This window comes from Myotis myotis, unplaced genomic scaffold (genome assembly GCF_014108235.1).
Source record: "Myotis myotis isolate mMyoMyo1 unplaced genomic scaffold, mMyoMyo1.p scaffold_m19_p_14, whole genome shotgun sequence".
Lineage (NCBI taxonomy): Eukaryota > Metazoa > Chordata > Mammalia > Chiroptera > Vespertilionidae > Myotis > Myotis myotis.
In genome coordinates, this window is record NW_023416318.1 from 45976014 (window position 1) to 45997568 (window position 21555).

At 58.8% G+C, this 21555-nt stretch overlaps 1 protein-coding gene across 1 annotated transcript in view; it reads right to left on the reverse strand.

Moving 5' to 3' along the window:
• The window catches only part of KLHL29 (kelch like family member 29), a 261449-nt gene that overhangs the window by 100323 nt on the left and 139571 nt on the right, over window positions 1-21555 (reverse strand). The window contains exon 3 of the mRNA XM_036335238.1: window positions 15018-15344. Coding sequence (XP_036191131.1) covers window positions 15018-15299 — 282 coding nt within the window. The 5' untranslated portion in view covers window positions 15300-15344. The remainder of the gene's footprint in view (window positions 1-15017; window positions 15345-21555) is intronic.

A 21555-nucleotide genomic window follows, 5' to 3' on the forward strand; every position in this document is an offset into this window, starting at 1 on the left:
AAAGCGGAGCCAGTCCCTTCAGTCCTCTGGGCTTCCCGAGGGACCCTGGCGTCCCTCTGCACACCCGTACCCGCCAACGGCAGTGTCTGCCCTGGGGTCTGGTGGGTACGAAGGTCTGTGTCTTCCACTTCACCTCCTCGTTTGAGTGCAATTTCCGGCACCAAGGGCTGCAGCCCTTGCTTCTCGGTCCCCATGTCATCGCCCAGCCTCTGTGCCTGGGACCCCTGCACTGCCACCCTGGGGTTGTAATGTCACCAAAGGCTTGGAGGGACGGGATTCGCTCAGACGGTTCATACGTCCCTCTAAAGCAGCGGTTCTCAACCTGTGGGTCGCGACCCCTTTGGCGGTCGAACGACCCTTTCACAGGGGTCGCCTAAGACCATCCTGCATATCAGATATTTACATTACGATTCATAACAGTAGCAACATGACAGTTATGAAGTAGCAACGAAAAGAATTTTATGGTTGGGTCACAACATGAGGAACTGTATTTAAAGGGCCAGAAGGTTGAGAACCACTGCTAAAGAAATCAAACCCAAGTCACCCTTGCTGGTTTGGCTCAGTGGATAGAGCATTGGCCTGTCCACTGAAGGGTCCCAGGTTCGATTCCCGGTCAAGGGCACGTGCCCGGTTTTGGGTTAGATCCCCAGTAGGCGGCATGCAGGAGGCAGCCAGCCAGTCAATGATCTCTCTCATCACTGATGTTTCTATCTCACTCTTCTTCTCCCTTCCTCTCTGAAATTAATAAAAATATATATTTTAAAAAAAGAAGAAATTAAACCCAAGTCGTTAAGTCACGACCAAGACCTAAGTCAGCAGTGTGAACGCCACAGGCGGTGCCAATACTTCCCCAGTGTCGATTCTCTATTCCCAGAGTTTCCGCCCTTCTGATCCCCTGAGGGTTAATCCGGGAGGAGGGGGCCTTTTTGCAGGAGCCTGTTACACAGCGCCTGTCTAATCCCTGCTGGTTAAAGAATAAAAACCCTTTGGCCAGCACTGCTGCCTGCTCCAGTATGGGCTTTGGGCCGCCAGCAACAGCTGGGTAAACAATTGGGCTGCAACCTAATTTCATACCCAGGCTCAAGGGGACAGCTGGGAAAAGACAGATCCCAGGCCCACGAACCTGCCTGGAGCCTGCCTGGGGAGCTCTCGATTTCTCGAATCGGCCCATAAACCTCGTCTTCATCTGGGTACAGTGCCATCCAGGTGCGCGTGTGGCTCTAGAGAGGCCTTCTGCCCGGGGAGGGCCCGCCTTGCGTCACTGGGACCGACACCTGCTAGAAGTCGCCCAGTCGAGGCGCGACCTTTGAAGCCGCGGAATGTCCGAGACCACGGCCCTGGCAAATGTTTCTCCTTTCAATTACAGGGAGATAAAGAGGAGTAGCGATGGCAGCACAGAGAACTGTCTTCTGCATTAGAGTCTGTGAGAAGAGGGAGCAGTGAGTGCTGGGAGCTTTTATTTGGCTTGTGCGGTTTTTTGATCTAAAGAATTTCCTCGGTGGCTCTCTGAATTTGATCAAGAGCCTTTTGCCGGAGGAGGAACCAGCAGAGCCTGTCCATTCCCATTTTCTCACTCCGGCTGCATCAGAGCCCGGCGGAGGCTCCCTTTAAATGGAGGCCACAGCAAAGCCTCGCCCTCACGCACCGGGCCCGCACGCACAGGCCCGCCTCTCTCTGCGGACACCAGCACCTGTAGCCGACGCCCGAGGGGGCGCCGCTGTGGGTTGCGAGAGGGGCGTGGGAGCTCTTGGAGCTTCTCGCTTTAGTCGCCCGTTGAACGTTTTCCAAATCCGAGGCCAGACGCCGCAGGAGGCAGGCGGGGGGTCATTAGAAAGCTCGTAGAAACATTTTCTGACCTCGAGGAGAAAGGTGTGATGGTGTTTCATTTCCACGCAGCGGAGAGGAGGTCAGCAGGCCCTCCTGCTCCTGGATGGAACTCCCCGCATCCAGCCCAGCCCCCCAGGTGGGCCTCCTGTAAGGAGATGCCAGGAGGAGAGCCTGCATGGCGGCAGCAGTTTCCTGGGGCACCCCCTACCGATGACCACAAACGGGGTGGGGTGGCTTAAACGACAGGAAGTTACTCTCTCAGTTCCGGAGGCCCGAAGTTCAACATCAAGGTGTCTGCAGGTCACACTCCCTCTGGCGGCTCGAGGGGAGAAAGAGCCCCTTTGTCTCTTGCGGCTTCTGGTGGCTCTGGGCGTCCCTTGGCTTATGACAGCGTCACTCCAACCTCCGCTCCGTCTTCATGTGGCCGACTTCTCGTTGCCTGTGTGTCAAATTCTCTCTCCTTTCTCCTAAAAGGATCCTTGTCACTAGATTCAGGGCCCAGATGATCCCATCTCGAGGACCTTTCCTTAATTTTACCTGCGAAGACCCTATCCCCAAAAAAGGCCACGTTCAGAGGGTCTGTGCAGACATGTGATTTGGGGGCCACTATTCGAACCACTATACAGAGAGTGCTCTCTCTGAAAGTGAAGTCCTGCCCATCTAACCCTGCTTTCTGATCGATTCAGAAATGCAAGGGAGAGAGGGTTGCTCTGGAGGAGGCCCGTCCTAAAGCATAGCTCAAAGCCCTACTCCAGTGGCCCGGGGAAGCTGGGAGGTCTTAGCGACATCACAAGTGGCCACAGGACAGGGTTGGGGCCCAAGCCTACACCCCTGTTGTGTTCTCAGCCCACAAGGCCGATGGTTGCCTGCATCCTGCGACATTCCCTGGTGGACAGGGCCATCTCAGGCAGATGAGGGAGCATGCCAGTCCTTGGGGAGCCCCCAACACCAACACTTTTTTTTTTTTTTTTAAATATATTGATGTGAGAGAGAAACATCGATTGGTTGCCTCCTGCACAGGGATTGAACCCACAATCTGGGCATGTGCCCTGACCAGGAATCGAACCGGCATCTGGGTGCCTGGGATGACCCTCCAACCAACGGAGCCACAGACAGGGCCCAACACCACACCTGACTCGTAGGCACCTTTGGGCCTTCACACTCCCCACCCTCCATCACTGCTCCTGGCTCAGGGTTGGTGCCTAGAAATGTTAAATAACAATAATAATAATAACACATCTGAGTGTGACACTTTAATGGCCACTCTGTCATTTTCCTACTTTATTTCTGAGGTTTTAAGAACCGTGCCCTTCCTGCACAAAGCATCAGGGTGCATTTATATTAAAAAATGAAACTAATTAAAATGTTTGAAAACCATAGACCACACACCATAGAACAGCAGCAGCCCTATTTTTCCAGTCTAAAAAGATCATTTCTGCCTTGTTTCATGGCTTCCCCTGATGAGCAAAGTACAGGAGTTGGGGGCGCTGGAGGTGGGAGCCTGGAAGCAGGGGTGCTGCCTCTGAGCGAGGCCTGGTTCCCCAACTTGCATGGCATCTGAGGGGCGCGAGGCCAGGGCAGCAGCCTGAGGGCTGGACTGGGTCAGATGGGGAGGCTGGAGGTCACCAGAACACTGCTGTAGACATTTGTATGTTAATCCATGCAATCCCCCCTCCCCCAGCCCTCCCACAGTCCAGTGAAATAGATGGTATTATTTACAGAAGAGGAAGCCAGGCTCTGAGAGGGTAAGTAACTTGCTAAAGGTCACACAGCTTCAGAAAGTAGAAGGGTCAGGACTTGAACTTGGGCAGTCTGAATCCGGAGTGCGGGTTTCCGATCCCATCCCTGTGCAGGCAAAGAGGTGTGTTAAGTACTTATAGATCTGGTGTGCAGCAGGCATGGCAACCAGGATTGACTAACGTGATTGGCCGATCGCCCAACTGATCATTTAGCCCTGACTGCCTCTTAATGGGCAGCCCCCTCTCCTCTCCCTGGTTGCCCCAGGCATGGCAGCCAACAGCCGTCACACTTGGAAACCTGGAACCACCCCTCTAATGACAAGGGGAGTCACCGATTCACCAACCACCAGCTGTTCCGAACTGCCCACAAAGTTGGCAACGGTCATAGAACTTCTCCAGGCCCTCCAGTCCCCCCTGGATGGGGCGGGCTCAGCTACAGAGGGACTTCTGAACAGTCAAAGCCAGGACGCAGGATGGGCGTCCACCTGTTCTGGCCAGTTCTGCACGTGGGGCAAGACTCAGGGCTTCTCCCCCTCTCCTTCCAGGGTTTCCCAGGCGCTGCCACTCCTCTGCTCTGAGCTAAGTTCTTGGCTTTGATAATAAAAGCTAGAACCTGGCCCCAGCCCGGAGGCCCCACGCGTCTTTCACGGGGCCGGGGGGGAGACACTAGGGTCGGAGCCGAGAGGCGGCTCAGCCAGGACGGCAGAGCAGGGCTGAGAAGCCACTGGGGTGGGTGTTGTCTGGCCAGAGCTTGTTCCGCGATGGCCGAAGCTGCTGGTGCTTGAGCGGCGGCCTGGGCCTGCCCGTGGCTGCACTGGCGCTCAGATCCTTGCCCGAGGCGGGCGTGAGTGGTGGTGGGCAGGCAGCTGCTGACTCGGAGATGCGCCAGAGCCCACCCGGGCCCCGGCCACCTACCAGCCTTCCGGAGGCAAGGGACATAAATACGGGGACTCAGAAGATGGTGCAAGAAAACCCAGAACCTCACGCCGGAGGCGGCAGTCACTCATTTCTGCTGGAGGAAGCGTCTTTCTGGACGCGTGATGCTCACTGTTCGGCGCCGTCAGACCTGCCAGGTGCAGGCTTTCCCCGCAGCCGGATCAGCCCGGCGAGGGCACTGCTGGGATCTCAGAAATGGATGATCCCAAATTTCAAGCGCCAGTTTCTTCTTCAATTATTTACAAGGAATACGATGTGGTGCCGTAGAATCTGATTCATAATGCCTTTTTAATGCCTTTCGAACGCAACGTTCACGCCATTCCCTTCTAATCTCGGCAGATGACAAGTTGTCACAATTGAATTCCCATTAACAGGAATTCTGGGTACAGTATGGTCTGTCCAATATCCTCCCCTCAGCCTGACATTGTGGGGGAATAAAAATCAGACCCTCAGCATGTCCCTGACGCCCAGGGTGACGGCATTGTGGGGTCTGTCTGCTCCTGCCTCGGGAGGGGGGAGGAGGCGCCCGTGCTGGGCAGACAGTGGGCAAGGCCCTCGAGCGCAGTCGGGGGGAGCGGTGGCAGCATGAGTCTCCTCCTCCACGGCTTCCTCAGCATCACGCCACCTCAGAGCACAGGTGTCCCCACCCCTCGCGGACCTGTATCCCCACATCTCAGCACCACACCAAGGAACAGTGAGCTGGACGGCCTGTGCCCACCGTGCCAGCCCGGGCATTGTGTGGCCTCACTGTGGTTACAGAATGAGGGCGGTCATGGCACCTGCCTCATACAATCCTTGTGGGATGCAGGGGGTTAACCTGGGCAAAGACACTTCCTATAGAGCCCTGGCCGGCTCACAGCAAGCACTCAATACACATTAGTGATGGTGATGATGATGAGGGGGGTGGCGGCCACCCCAGACGTGTAGCGCCCCGGCTGGCCGCTGGCGGCCCTGCGCTGCGTCCTCGGGTAGCTTACGAGTGCACGGGGTTACGGCGCACCTTGTGCGAGGAAGGCCCCCGCTCTAGCTTGGCGTACCCCAGCTGCTGGTGAGATTTGTAACCGCCACTGAACACAGAGCAGAGGAGGCTTCCCTCACAGCCCCCGCTCTTGGGGTGCTGGGGGAAATGACCACAAACAAGCCCACTGGTGGCGCCGGCTTCCGCCAGGACCCTCCTTCTCCAAGGCCTGGCCTTCTCGCTGTGGGTGGCAGTCACCTCACTGTTGCTGGACTGGGTGGGATGGCTGAGACTCCTCCAAGGCAGCCAGGCTGCCGAGCGTCACCATGGGGAATCCTCAGTGACATGGACCCCGCGATTACCCAGGCGGCCCTCCTGGGTGCTGGGCCGCCCTCCCCCACCTCAGGAGTTCTCCCCACATGCCAATCAAGCTCAGGCTGGTCTGCACTAAGTCCATCATTTGATTGGCCTCCATGTTGGCTACTGTGATCGGCACTTCCATGTCTCTCTTTTTTAAAAAAAATATATTTTATTGATTTTTTTACAGAGAGGAAGGGAGAGGGATAGAGAGTTAGAAACATCGATGAGAGTAGAAACATCGATCAGCTGCCTCCTGCACAGCCCCTACTGGGGATGTGCCCGCAACCAAGGTACATGCCCTTGACCGGAATCGAACCTGGGACCCTTGAGTCCACAGGCTGACGCTCTATCCACTGAGCCAAACCGGTTAGGGCACACTTCCATGTCTCTTAATAAAGGAAATTACTTGGTGTGTCGACTCTCCCTGAATTTGGGTTTGGAGGAAATTCTCCTCCTTGAAATTAAACTAAATCTATAGAAGCTGATGGTGAACATATGACACTGAGGGGCAGTACGCTCTCCTTTTTATGTTTATTTTCAGCATTGCAGACAGTTCCCTGTTAGCAAATGGGTTGAGTTCTGCAAGTTCATTTGTAATTTGGCTGTTTAGATTTTGGAACATACTTTCCCCATAAAAAAAAACACCAACCCAATGTTATAAATGATGATGAGATTTGTAGGCTAGTCCTCCAAAGCCTATTAAACCCTATCATGTAGCTAAAATGCTGTCCTTTTGCACTGGAAAAAAAAAAAATTGTTTAATTGCAACATGAGTAATTAAATGAAACAAGGAAAACCATTAAAAGGGAATAAGAAGTAGATTTATGTGCATCTGGAATGATGCTTTTTGCAGAAATCCTAATTCGATTTAAGAATAGGCCTCTCCAAGGGGCTTCTGGGGGACAGCATGGAATTCAGACTATGAGGGAGAAAGAGCCACCAGGTTACTGAGCATGTGCACCCCACAGCTGGCTCCCTTTCCTGACTGCAGGCTCTTCGGCAAGTCTTCTGGTCAGAATTCATTTTCCCACGCTCCCGGTGTGGATGGGACCTGTGGAGGCCCAGGTGTGTACAGGTCACGCGTGTCCCAGATTCCCTACCCGGGGCCCCACGGAGGAGAGTGATAGACTGAGTCTTTCCTTCCCGCCTGAGCCATGGAAGCTGGAGGGTAAATAACCGTTGAAGCAAGTGCTGGAAACACTGGGGATGTGTTGCCAAAAGGATCACCAGTTATGCTCCCATCCTTCCGGGCCTGCCCCTTAGCAATGGGGGTTCTAGTAGAAATGCCTCAAGCAGAGGCCCCAAAAGCACGATGCGCTGAGCCTCGCCCTCTTGCTGCCTTTGGGAGCCTGAGACCACATGTGATTGAGCCTGAGCTGCCCGGATGGAGGACGACAGGCCACACGGAGAGGAACTGAGATGCCTTGGCCGACAGCCTGCCAAGCACAGATAGTGAGTGAGGCCATCCTAGATCAGCCACGAGTCTCGAGCCACATGTCAACTGACAGCTGATTACAGTCCAGAGAGAGAGCCCAGCCGAGATCAGCTAAGCCAGCCCAGGCCAGAGCTGGCAGCCATCCACAGAGCTGACATTTTGGGATGTGTGTGATGCAGCAAAAGCTAACACACACATCTGACTCCAGTCAGTAACCTCTTCTGATAACTTTCCTTGGGAATCGAGACGATGGCTCATCCCTTACAAATGTAGGAAAATACACAATCTCCTCTCCTCCTTTTGCCTCCTGCGTCAGAAATTTAAGCTGGAATTGCTCAGATCCACCCCCCCCTAAACTGCAGGCGTTGACACAGGTGCTTTAGAAGTCATGACATTTTTCAGTTCTGTACACAGTTCGTGACTGACAGATGGGTTTTACGTCAACGAAGATCCAATCCATGCCGTGGCTACAAGGTAAGGTGCAGGCAGAAGCCACGAGCCCAGGACAGGCACGCACAGGTTGTCTCACACGCATCGCCAGTGCCTGATGCTCTATCACAAGGGTCACAGATTCTCGTGCGTGGAGCAGGAAGCAGGCTTCGGCAGAAAGTCACGCACAGTCTGGAAACTCACCACCAGAGGGGCTCCCGGGATTCTCAGCAGCCTTTGGTGTTCTGATCCTCCCTCTGTGTGACGCTCCTTCACCAACTCAGAGACTCCCAGAACCATACGTGAGGAGGGCCTCCTGCTCATTCCCTCGACTCCCCATCGAAATCCCAGACCATCTCCACCAAGAGGAACACGTCTCCCGAGAATGGAGGGTGCATGAGGAGGACACTGTCTCCAGGGTCATCTCTGTGGTGACCAATACCCACCCTGAGGAGCCCCACGTGCTCAGAAATGTCCAAACTCTGGGTGCCTCGTGCTGAGGACGGAGCCTGCCGATTCCCGGGGTTCCTCGGGCCTCGGTGCCGGCAACGTCTCTCCCTGCCCGGCCCAGATGTATTCTCCAGGGCTTAGCTCCCGGGAATGATGGGAATGTTTCAGGCCGAGGGCTCCGGACCACAAGGAAACAGCCCCCAGTGCATTTCACAGGCATCCGCCGGGATTCTGCTAAGTCCATTCTTTTGAGAACAAAATCGCATTTTATGAAGCTGTCCCTTTTCTGTTTCCTCTGTCAGGCAGGTTTGCTGAGAATAATTTAAATTTCATGCAGCTGCCACTGCGGGGCAGCGCGGCTCCCTTTCCATCCCACGAGCAGGTCTGGCTCTGGCGCACAGTCTTGGTTCTGCTTCTCAGCTCCAACCCCCCTTCCCCTGGGGCCTTGATCACCCAGAACTGAGTTCGGGGGTGTGGAGGGTAGGGGGCGAGGGGGGGACTGGGGCTGCCCAGCTCTCAGCTCCGCCTGGGGCCACCTCAGCCAGGGGAGGGACAGTCCAGTGAGCCTCCCACAGCTCTCCAGCATCAACTGCAGGGGGGCTTGCTGCTCCCCAAATGCCAGGATGCTCGGTCCAACCAAATCTCTGATTTGCCTTTTTTTCTTTTATTCTTTTTTCTGATTTAACTTTTTAAATTTAACATTTATCGAATGCTTAACAAGAGGCTTGTGCTGTTCTAAGCTTTTCGACACATGACTTTAACCAACCCCCACAACGTCTCCGCGCGGAAGATGCGACCCACGGTGTCATCCTTCCCACTTTGTAGACAAACTGAGACTCAGAGAGACCCGCGGCTCCTAAGTGGCAAAGGCAGGATTCTAACCCAGCTCTGACTTGGAGCTCGAAGCCCTCACAGCTGTGCATTCAGGATCGACATAGCCCTTGGCCTAAATTCCCCACCGAGAACACAAGAGGGAAACACAGAGTCCCCACGTCCTGCTGTCGGTGTGTTCACGGGAACTGCGACTTTAAGGGAAGCGATGTGTAAGGAAACCAGGGTTACCACTGGCTAATTGCTATAAACAAGAGTTAAGTCCATAAGGCATTTTCTGGTCACAAAAACATCACCAAACTTCTAAATAAAGACCCCAAACACTTCTAATGCTAAATACTGAAACAAATGTGAGTATGCACACATTCGAGAAAGGATGAAAACAAGTAAGAATTCTTCCCCAAAGGGCTTATTCTAGCTCCAGGTGGCAGTGGCCGGAGCCTCTCCTGGCAGCTCAGGGTGAAGGTGGGGCCCCCCTGAACCGACTCCCTTCCATTACAGCCCCCCCACAATGCAGACAGGGATTGTTAAGGCGCCTATTCACCTCCTGCGAACGTCTTCAGGATGTGGGAGGAAACCCGAGTCCCCGGGGAAAGCCCGTGCGGGCGTGGGGAGAACATGCAAACCCCACACAGACGGTGGCCCGACCGGGAACCGCCTTCTTCCGTGTCGATGTTAAAATGGAACGAGGCTGAGCAAGCTAATCGATGACCTGCTATGAGCCCATTTTCTTGCTGAAAGTCGGTGTTAGCAGGCAGCCAGGTGGGTGAGAGGAGGGGAGAGGTTATCCTAACCGTGTCATGTGGCTTCCAGGGTGAACGCCACAGTACGCCCGACAGCCGGGGCAGGAAAGGAGCCAGATCTGCCGGTCCTGCTTCCCACCCCCTGAGGGACCCCCGTCCTGCTTCCCACCCCCCGAGGGGCCCCGTCCTGCTTCCCACCCCCCCCGAGGGACCCCGTCCTGCTTCCCACCCCCCTGAGGGACCCCCGTCCTGCTTCCCACCCCCTGAGGGACCCCCGTCCTGCTTCCCACCCCCCGAGGGACCCCGTCCTGCTTCCCACCCCCCGAGGGGCCCCGTCCTGCTTCCCACCCCCCGAGGGACCCCCGTCCTGCTTCCCACCCCCCGAGGGGCCCCGTCCTGCTTCCCACCCCCCCCGAGGGACCCCGTCCTGCTTCCCACCCCCCTGAGGGACCCCCGTCCTGCTTCCCACCCCCTGAGGGACCCCCGTCCTGCTTCCCACCCCCCGAGGGACCCCGTCCTGCTTCCCACCCCCCGAGGGGCCCCGTCCTGCTTCCCACCCCCCGAGGGACCCCCGTCCTGCTTCCCACCCCCCGAGGGGCCCCGTCCTGCTTCCCACCCCCGAGGGGCCCCGTCCTGCTTCCCACCCCCCGAGGGGCCCCGTCTGCTTCCCACCCCCCGAGGGACCCCCGTCCTGCTTCTCACCCCCTGAGGGACCCCCCCCCCCGAGGGACCCCATCCTGCTTCCCACCCCCTGAGGGACCCCCGTCCTGCTTCTCACCCCCCGAGGGACCCCGTCCTGCTTCCCACCCCCTGAGGGACCCCCGTCCTGCTTCTCACCCCCTGAGGGACCCCCGTCCTGCTTCTCACCCCCTGAGGGACCCCCGTCCTGCTTCCCACCCCCTGAGGGACCCGTCCTGCTTCTCACCCCCTGAGGGACCCCGTCCTGCTTCCCATCCCCTGAGGGACCCCGTCCTGAGGGACCCCCGTCCTGCTTCCCACCCCCTGAGGGACCCGTCCTGCTTCTCACCCCCTGAGGGACCCCCCCCCCGAGGGACCCCATCCTGCTTCCCACCCCCTGAGGGACCCCCGTCCTGCTTCTCACCCCCTGAGGGACCCCCGTCCTGCTTCTCACCCCCTGAGGGACCCCCGTCCTGCTTCCCACCCCCTGAGGGACCCGTCCTGCTTCTCACCCCCCGAGGGGCCCCGTCCTGCTTCCCACCCCCCGAGGGGCCCCGTCTGCTTCCCACCCCCCGAGGGACCCCCGTCCTGCTTCTCACCCCCTGAGGGACCCCCCCCCCCCGAGGGACCCCATCCTGCTTCCCACCCCCTGAGGTACCCCCGTCCTGCTTCTCACCCCCCGAGGGACCCTGTCCTGCTTCCCACCCCCTGAGGGACCCCCGTCCTGCTTCTCACCCCCTGAGGGACCCCTGTCCTGCTTCTCACCCCCTGAGGGACCCCCGTCCTGCTTCCCACCCCCTGAGGGACCCGTCCTGCTTCTCACCCCCTGAGGGACCCCGTCCTGCTTCCCATCCCCTGAGGGACCCCGTCCTGAGGGACCTTAGCAAGTCTTCTTTTCTTTGGGTCACACTCTTCTGACCTCAAAATAGAAGGGCTGGAGGGCTTGGCCACCTGCTCCTGCTGGGCTCTGGGGACCCGTGTCCTGGATATTCAGCTGATCCGGGCCCCAGGGAAGCAGCTGGTTGGTCTGAGCCATGAGTGTGTGTGCAAGAGAGAGTGGTGTGTGTGTGTGTGTGTTGCATCTGGCCAGGCCCTCCCCTCCTCAGCGGCCCAGGAATCTGTGCTTGTCCTATTGGCCTTCATCAAAAGCCTGCAAGCAACCCTCAGGCCACAGAGACGCGAAGAAACAGAAAAGTCACCCCAGGCCCACAGGTAGCAGCGACAACAAGAATCGTGGTCTCCTCACTAACCAGCCGCAGGGAGCACAGCCAGCCTTGCCCACCCCTGAGAGCTGGGACCACCCCAGGGCTTGGCCGGAGCAGCCTGGCACTGGAATGAGCTGGCGACCAGGCCTATGGGGCTGCAGAGGAGAGACGGGGAGAGGCAGGCTGTCCTTCCAATGCATGGTGGTCCGGGGTCCTGTGGTTGCCTCCATGTCCAGCTCCATGTCCAGCCCGGGAGGGATGCCAAGGCCTGACAGTGCGGACGCCCCGAGTCCTCAGGGGGCTCTGGCCCACACATGGCACTAGATGTCTCACCAAGGAAACCAGGTCCATACGCTCAAGCAGCCTTTACCATGCTCTGGGCAGTGGAACACACACGGGGCACACAGCTCTGCTCTTGGCTCCCCCGCCTCTTGGCTTCCACGCAGCTCCCTCCCTCCCACCTCTGCCTCCCTCAGGAGCGGGGTCTCAGTCCTGTTTACACACTGGGCTTTCCTTTGAGGAGAGAGTCCCAGAGCTGGAAAAAGCTTTAAAATCCCTTCACTCAGACATCCGGCTGAGCAGGGGTGCAGATTCAGGTCCAGCTGGGTGCCCACGAGATGCCCTCCTCCTCTAGCCCCTCCGCTGCCATGCCACCTTGGTCATACCATGCCTCTGTGTCACAGGTCACCTTGAGCTCCGACCACTCAGAAACACAATTTCCGTCCCCCGCCTGCTTGGGGACTCGCTCCTGTTTCTAATCTGAAGACGTACCTTGCCCTCTTGGTGAGGCTAGAAATGATCCCCTTTCCTTATAGGGGGCCAGGCATCTGGGAGGCATGGACTGTGTCCCCCAGGTCTCACCTGGGTACCGGTGACCATGGGGATGGCAGTGACAACCACACCGATATAGGACTTACCATGTGCCAGGCTTGGCTCTGTCCTGAGCCCGTTACATGTGTCCTAGCCCACACAACCCTCACAACAACCCTGGCAGGCAGGTCCTTCAACCTGTTCCCATCTTGCAGAAGCGAGGCCCAGAGAGGTTAGGTGGCTTGTCCAGGGTCGGTCAGCTGGAAAGTGATGGAGCAGAACTCAAATCCAGGCAGGCTGGCTCCGGAGTCTGTGTTTATCCACTCACTAAGCTGCCTCTGCCAGCAACCTCAAGGGGAGAGACATCCTCGGGTCATCTGGCCACACCGTCCAGGCCACACATTCATTATGTCTCGGCCCAGGAACTCCCTGAGGGCAAGAGCCTGCCCTTGGCTGCTCAGCAAAGACTCTGCTCGCTTGTTGACCAGGGAAACCACAGACTCCTCAGTGCGGCCGCCAGTCAGTTGATGTGGAACTCGCACGGGGTTAGACAAATACGCTGGGGGACTGGCATGTGGGGGGCAGTGGCCAGGCCAGATGGGCAGAAAGGCCCTGCAGCTCAAATCCACTAACAGCACCCAGGACAGAAGCCAAAGCTGGCCGCTGCCCTCCCTCTCCCTTGCACCCCGAAGATGCCAGGCGACCCGGGCACCTTTGTTGGAGAGACAAGCCCCTGCAGGAATGAAACTGGGCTGGGGCTGGTTACAGAGGATGAGTGCGCCAAGGGGCTGGCAGTCCTCACGGGCGTGAACTTTCGGCCCTCTCCCCCGCTGCCACTCAGCTCAGCCCTTGCCCAGCTGTTGTTTTCCGCCCGAGGCTGGGTTCCTTCCCTCCCATGTGCTGTGGGTTGGGGCCCGGCCAGACAGGGATCGCGAAGGTTGAGCTGCCGGGAGCAAAAGTAGAAGCTGTGTGGGCAGGGCAGCCCTGTGGGAGGCCCCACTGCTGAGTCTCCACCCCTTCCCTGGCCTGGCAGAGCCCGAACCCCTACCTGTGCCCACCTGTGCCCTAAAAAGCCACCCCCCCGCCCCCGCCTGCTCCTGGAGAGGAAAGAAACCATGGAGTGGGCTCCTGGGTCCAGCTCCTCTCTCCCCACCTGGAGCCCCCGGCAGTCAGCCCCAGACTCTGCCACTTTCCAGATGGCCAACAGCTGGCCTGGCCGAGTGGCTGCCAGATGTGGCCGGCGGGGCAGCCGCTGGCTCTGCTGGGCAGAGGTCACCACGTCGGAGCAGTCCCAGGGGCTGGAGCCCAGGGAAGGAATGTGTTTGGCTAGTCTGGGGGCAGCGTGCCCCAATACCCCCCCACCTCCTCTCCCAGCCCACATTCCTTGCCTCTCCACCGCAGTGGGGTGGCGTTTTCATAACAGGAAAGTAAAATCAATAAGGCGCTGCAGCAAGACGTCAGCGCGCCGCGAGCTGGCCTCCGATAGCTCCATTGTCTCGGCCTCGGGCTGCGCGCCGGCAGCTCTCAGTTATTAATGGGAAGCAGGGCTGAAGGGGGGTTTTGAAAATCACAGACACAAAGGCGAGCACACCTGGAGCGCGGCTTCCCGACGGTGCGAGCACCGCACAATGTCTGGGGCCCGGCCCCCCGCCTTTAACTTCTCTGGCAACTTCCATGAAAGCAGGAGAGAAAAGACCAGACATGCCTGCGCACACAAACACACACGCACACGCATGCTCGGGCTCCCGGGGGCGGCTCTGAATGGCGGGCAGAGGCACAGGCGGCCTCAGAGGCCCTGCCTGGCCGGCCGAGGACACAGGATGACGACGCATGGGCTTCCTGCCACCAGCCGTGGGCCTGGGCTCTGAGCAGCATGACGGGGACCAGCTAGACCCCATGCCAGGCAAGAGACTTGGTGACATTTTCATTTCGACGTCGTGGGTAGCAGCACAGCCTGGTACCTGCTGCCCTTATTGAGGCTGGAGCCACCCCCCAAGGAGAGGAGCAACCTGGAGTTCACGCCTCCGAGCCCGATGGCTGGGGCCAGGGCCTGGGTCCCTGACCTTGACCGGCTTTCACGGACGAGGTGTGCCTCGGTATCCTCAACTGCAAGAGGAGGGTGGCGAAGGCACTGACCTCCTGGGTTGTCTGGGGCTCGGAGCGGACAGTGAATGTGCGCATTCCCAGCACCATGGTGAGCCAGTAGGAGCTTTATGTTCATTTGTGACTTATTGCTGGTTTGCCTCTTCTTGCAAACCCAAGTTCCTGGCGACTCCAGGGGGCTTGCCTGTCTACATTCACCTCCTTAGGGATCCTGTATTGCCAACTGAGTTTCCCCGTCATTGCACTCATTAAATAGCATTTAACGAACGTGGCACAAGACAATGAGTGTCCTCAGTACCTCCTTGTTTTCCTACAAGCTAGTCACAGAGAGGCACCTTATAAAAATAAAAATAAAACCATGTGAACGGAAACAGCTGTCCAGCCCAGCTCTGTGGAGACCAGTGCTCCGGAGAACACAGCGCCCAGTGCCCCAGTGCCCAGCGCCCAGCACCCAGTGCACAGGCTGTAAGCCCGTGGAGCTGGCCTGGGCCTCAGAGAGGACACAGGTCTTACCTTGGTGGTGGTGGCAGAGGCAGAGCTGGCCACGAGGCTGGTGATGGCCTCGCCACTGCCGGTGGTGCAGGGCGCTGGGGCTGTGGCGGGCGTGGGCAGCCGGGAGGGCACCACTGGCAGGGGCAGGAGGCCGGGCCGGGCGCTGAGGCTGCTGGCTGTGCCGCCAGCCCCGGTGGTGGCGCTGCAGATGCTGGTGGTCCCATGCGTCCCGTTGGCACTCCACTCGCGGCGGTCCCAGCCCACCCGGTAGTCTCTTTCGAAGCGGCTGTGGTGCCGGGACATCTCGGTGGGCCGCGGGGGCTCCTCACGGGGAAACAGAGGCCGGACCTGCGGGCAGAGCGGAGGGGAGGGCGGTTTAGACAAACAGCAGCCCTGCGAGGGCGCCAGAGGCAGCAGCGCCTTCAGCACCTAGTAGGCACCTTCTCTGTGTGCGAACACGGCTCTCACGTGCTAGCGCATTGCACACTCCCAGCAGGCCCACTATGCGTGGATCATTAGCCCCCGTCACAGACGAGGGATCAGTGATTTGTCCAGGACCCCGTGGCACAAGCGAGGCAGCCAGGATTCGAACGCAGTCACAGCTTAAAGTCAGGCTGTGTTCTGCCTGTCACCCGGCCCTGAACGGCTCCGTGTGCGCATTTTCACTAAGGTTGGGATTTCATCCTGACATCCTCACCAGGAAAGCAAGACCCCTGGACGCCTCAGGCCACGCGTGGGGTGATAGCAGCCATGTCTACACTCTCACTTTACAGTGGACAAGGCCCCTTCTGTGAATCTCACTGATCCTCTCAGTAGCTTGTGAGTTGGCGAGAGATGGGTCACCTCCAATTTATGGGCCAGGGAGCTCATTACGAAGAAGTGGATCCATGGAGGTCAGAGAATGGGCAGGTGAGAATGCGGCCAGGACCTGGCCTTCCTGCTGTAGCTCAACACAGGACTCAGGTCTGAAAAGGTGCTAAGCCTCCGGGAGCTAAGAGTTCTCCTTTTCAACCCTATGACTCAACCGTCGCCACCCGAGACCCCGTGCTCCCGGGTTCTGATAACCATGTGACTCTCCTGAATATCCGAACATAAGGCCCTCCGTGTTGTCATGGAGACCTAGACACACCAGGATCCTCCGAGGGCGTTCAGCATCAGGAGGACCGAGTTTTGCTCAGCATTACGGTGATTGGCCTGGCTCCCAGCCCAGCCGGGCCCGAGTCCCCCTCAGTCAGGAAGGATGTAAAGACACAGGAGGGGCTGTCTCAGCCCAAGAGGCCACAGCGAGGCAGAGGGCAGAGGTCATGGTGGTGCCAGGGCACAGACCGGAGGGTTAGGGTGGCAGCTGCCCTGCACACCATGTGCCCAGCCCTGGTCACGGCTTGGGCCTGACTTGCTTTTCCTCGACTCTTTTCCATTCTCTGGCCACTTCCTGTCTGGGGGAGCTCCTGGAGGGCAGCATAGGCTCCTGGCTCACTTTCCCATCCCCCCGTCCAGCCCGGCCCTGGTGGGGGCTCTGGGAATGCTGGCTACTGGACCGACAGGCTGCAAGCACGGTCCTGCTCCAGTCTCCGCACATCCAGCCCTGGCTGTCTGGTCTCAAGCTTGCACAGAAACCCCCAGATCACTTTTAGAGAGAGTGGAAGGGAGGGGGAGACACACACACACACACACACACATACAGAGAGAGGGAGAGAAACATCGATGTGAGAGAGATACATCAATTGGTTGCCTCCTGTATGCATCCCAACCTGGGCAGGAGATCGAGGTATGTGCCCTTGACCGGAATCAAACCCACAACCCTTCAGTCTACAGGCCAACGTTCTAAGCACTGAGCAACCAGTCAGGGCTGATCACGATGCTTTAGGCTCCTGCTTTCCACCCTATCCTTCAGAATAAGGTCCGGGCGTCTCAGAGGCCACAAGGACCTGGCTGCTCCCTTTTCTAGCACCCCATGCACTCTGGTTACCCCAGGGGCGATGCCCGGCCATCAGGCACCCCCGTCATCTCTGCGTCCAAGCCCCCATGCCCCTGTGCGGGAACAGCCTCCCCTGGCTGCATTCCGCGTGTCTGTTATGACTCCGCTCAGGTCCCCACTCTCCTGGGAGGCTGCACTCCCCTCCCCCTCCGGATGCAGCCAGAGACCTCCATCCCCCCGAACACCTGGCACCCAGCTCCATCTCACCACAAAGGGCTGTTGTCTATTTGCTTCCTTGAGAAAGGGAACCCATCTCCTTCCTGCAGGTGGGGGTGGAGGCGAGCACGACAGGTCCTCGATGTGCCCGCAGGTGGCAGAGGATGCCTGGGATCAGGTCAGAGGGGCCTCCTTAGCCCTGATGAAGGGGCCTCCTTAGCCCTGGTGAAACCTTTGCCGCCGATTAAACCTGACAGCTCACTGCCTTGAGGACCACCTGCTGGACCACATGGTGGCTCCATTGTACTCACAGCCCCAGCAGCCTGCACCTCCGCCACCCCACTCCGCTCATCCCTTCAAGTCTCCACTGAAACGCTGGGGAGAAGATGGAGCCTCGGGCAGCGGGAGGCCACCGTCTGGTTTCAGGCTCATGAAATGTATTCAAAACAAAGGTCAGCTCTTTGCATGCCAGGTTTGGGTTGGACTGCGTTTCTCAACTTAATTACCCCTTTCAGACGGCGTGAAAGAAATGTGTCGCCGTTTACCCTGGGTGAGGTGGCAACTTACGTTTCCCTGCTGGGCAAGGAGCCACGGTGTCAAAAAGGTCCCTGTGCCCACACTCGCACCCGCGGGCGGTGGGGGAGGCAGCAGGAAGTGCTCGAGGGGGCGGGAGGAGGTGTCTCAGACGAGACTGGCAAGCAATTACAGACAAAACGTGTACAAATGCTTCCTTGTCCAGGTGGGCACCTTTCCCTGGCAGGCTGCGTGTGGGCTGGCAGAGCCTGGCCCCTGCGCCCTTCGCAGAGAGGGAGGGGGTCTGGATGGCAGCCATTCCTGAGTGTGTGCGCGGGAGGCTGTTTATAAAGAACCAGAAGCCTGGGTGGCATGTGTTTAAATTGCATGCACATGTGTGAAGAAAGCTCCGGGGTCTGGAAATCTGGTAACCAGGGGTGGGGGCAGGCCTGCCCAGGGCCCGGGCAGAGGCGTCGAGGGGCAGGTCCGGGGTTAGAGCTGAAGGGCCTCCCAGATGTGGGCGTTTTATGTATGAATCTTGGCTTGGCCTCTGCGATCCGCTGTCATTTGCACGACCCAGGAATGCTGGGTTGGCAGAGAAGGGAGGGGGGCTGGGCCTTCCCGGGGGAGGCAGACCCCCAATTTCTTGGCTGAAGTCTCAAGCTTGCACAGAATTCCCGCCCCACCCCCCAGGTCATAAAATGCATGTCCCTCCAGGATCTCGCATGGGGCCCCCTGTGCAGTCAACCAGGTTTCTGCTTCTTAGAGCCAGCCCCGGGTTGGGAGCAGCTACAGCCCGGCCAGGGCCCACTAAGGAAGCCAGACGGCCTCTGGTTCCCAGCTCCCTTCTCTGTGCTCACACCACCCCTCCCCCAGGGACTCCCTGAGGCACCCTGTGCTAGGGGGGGGTGGGACCTTGTGGGGGGCTCTGTCACCCAGGGCCCCTGGGAAACAGACTGGGGAGGGAGGAAGGTCACCCTCAGCTGAACACCCATGACTTGGGGCTCTCCGATCAGGCACCCCCGGGCCTGCTTTGAAGGATGGGCTTCCTCCTGCAGCTCAGGGTGCCCTCGTGGACTCTGGCCCACGCTGACGGGAGGCTTGGGTCACCGGGGCCTGAGGATGGCCTGGAGGAGGGGACTCAGCCGCCACCAGGCTCAGCCCCGGTGCCCGCGCTGTGTCTCTGTGATTCCGTCTCCTGGACGCTTGCTGGATACCAGCTCGGAGGCCTCGCCGCACAGATTTGCCTCCACATGAATAATTCATGAGTAAATAATTAAGAGTTTCATGTGTCAGTGTCATTTGTATTGTCCCTTGGGGCTGGGGCACGGCGCTGCTGTCCAGGAGCTCTGTGCCGGGGATGCACTGGGTGTGCTGAGGCTGGCCATGGCCCGCAGCTACGGACACGGCCCCTGTGCACACGCCGGGCCCAGGATCACAGGTGGCTAATGACCCTTCCCCCGTTCTCGTCATTAAGGCGTGCGGAGGAGTGGGTGCGGGCTGTGAGGGCCCGGAGGCATGATTAATCCACGGTAAGGTAGGGAGCCCGCGCTGCCTGCAGACGGGGAGCCGTGCGGCCCGTCCAGCCCCGAACGGAAAATGTATGATTGCCTCATTTGGGGGCGACGCGCTGCCAAGTCGGTTGGAACAGCCCGTGCCCATCTTTCTTATTTTCATTTCCCTCTCTGCATCTTTCAGCCTTTCTTCTGGAGCAAAATAATAAAACACCAGCCAGAACCCCATCTTGGCAAATGCAACACAAAGGGATTCTCTAGGTGGTTCTGGAGGCCCTGGCCAGGAGCCGGGGGTGCCCCTCGGAAGTGCCTCTCAGCTTCCTGGGGTCCCTCCAGCTCTCACTGACCCCCCAGCCCCACCGAGCCCTCGCTACTCAGGAGACTTGTTCTGGCTAAGGCTGCGGCGGGCGCCAGCCTCCTCCTGCGGGAAGCCCTCTCTGACCAGCCCTCTTGGTCGGAGCTCACACAGGCCGGCCTAGGACCCAGCGGTGGACTGGCCTGTTCCACCCGCCATGGGCTCCCTAAAGACAGGACCCCCTCTGCTTCCTCTATGTAACTGACTGAGCACAGGCTGGGCACCCGGGGTCGGGCGCAGGAAACGCTCCCCGATGAAAGCGACAGGCCCTTTCCAGCTGGGAGCACGTGGCAGGGTGGGGACTAGGCCGAGGTGAGAAAGGTGCCTGGGGTGAAACAGGGCCAGTGAGCCTCCCCGGCAGGGTCCACTCTGCACTAACTGCTCCTTCACTTCTCCTCGCCCACCTTGCCCTATCCTGGCCCCGCATAACCGCCCCCAGGGTGAGGCGTTCCCCAGGAGGGGCGTGCAGGTGTGAGGCACCCCCAGGTGGGTGTAAATGTGCAGGCAGTCGGATGCAGCACACGTGCCAGTCTGGGCCGAAGACCTCATTGCAAACCCTGTGGACCAGCTCAGGGGCCAGGGGAGCTCTGGAACCGTCACGGGCTGTGCCAGCCTCTCCCCGTGCCCCCTGCAGGATGGGCGACTTAAGATGCAGTTTTAGTGTTACTTTCATTGCTTAAAACACAAGGCCCCAGTGAACTGCACAGTCTCTGTGGTCACATTTCACCTCTGCTCTGAAAGGGCCCTCTGTTCCACCTCACCTTGCCCAGCCCAGAGCGACCACCGTCTTCCCGTGACATTCTCCCCGCTCCCCCTGCCCGCCATCACTGGCCACCTGCCCATCAGGCCCCACTTGGCAGGGCCAGAGTGGACACGGCCCAGCCCAGGCCCAGGCTGGAGCAGGTCCTCCCAGGCCTGTTGCTTAGCTGCCAGCAGGTTCCACCAAGACGCTGCAGCTCCAGGGTCTACCCCAGCCAAGCACGCCCACCAGGCCCACCAGGCCCACCAGCCAACCACGCCCATCAGGCTGGGAGGAGACGGGAGTCGGGGAGGCGACAACTCAGTGACCTCTGACCTCTGCTTCCTCTGTGACAGAGGGCTTTAGGGCAGGGGTCCTCAAACTTTTTAAACAGGGGGCCAGTTCACTGTCCCTCAGACTGTTGGAGGGCCGGACTATAGTTTAAAAAAAAAAAACTATGAACAAATTCCTATGCACACTGCACATATCTATTTTGAAGTAAAAAAACAAAACGGGAACAAGTACAATATTTGTATTTGCATGTGGCCCGCGGGCCGTAGTTTGAGGACCCCTGCTTTAGGGTGTCAGGGTTATCTTTAAAGGGAGGCGTGCACAGGGTTGGGTGAGCCCTTCGGACAGAGGCCGGTGGTCCTGGTGGCTTCTGAGCCTCAGGCGGGGCCAATGCTGCGGGGTGGGCTTTATCTGCCCGTTCACCAGCTCACTGCTCTGGGGCCGTAGCCTCAGGAAGTGAGCCCACCCCCGTGCTCCGCCCCTCCGTCCCAGGCCACCTCCCTGACCCCCTTCGGCCCCATCCCAGCCCATGGCAGCTGAGCCAACTTTATGTGACTTCCAGTGTCTTAAGCCAGGGAGAGATCGGATCAGATGCTTTCTGTACCAAAATGCCAGGCAACCTTTGAGATGTCTCCAAAAGTGGGCAGGCTGACCTTCCCTCCCCCAAGGTGGGGGCATTACAATTCCCGGTGCTGTGCAAAAGGTAAAGAAAAGAAGAAGGCGGGGAACCTGCCTTTTCACCGCCCGCTGAGCCTGCATCTATTTCCCAGTCTCGGTCTGTCCAAAGCTTTGGGGGGACACAGCCCAGCAAGTCTGAGACCCAGCTCAGCAGGGCACGGCGGGGAGGGCGCCTTGCCGTCAAGGGACAGCAGTGGTCACGGTAATAGCAGCGCGGCCTTAGGGCCACAGGTCCTCACTCCTCAGGAGTAAGGTGAGTAGAGAGCCCCACATCACAGCTGCTCTCAGCGTCCCAGCGGTGTAGGCAGGATGTGCTGACACACTGTGCGAGTGAG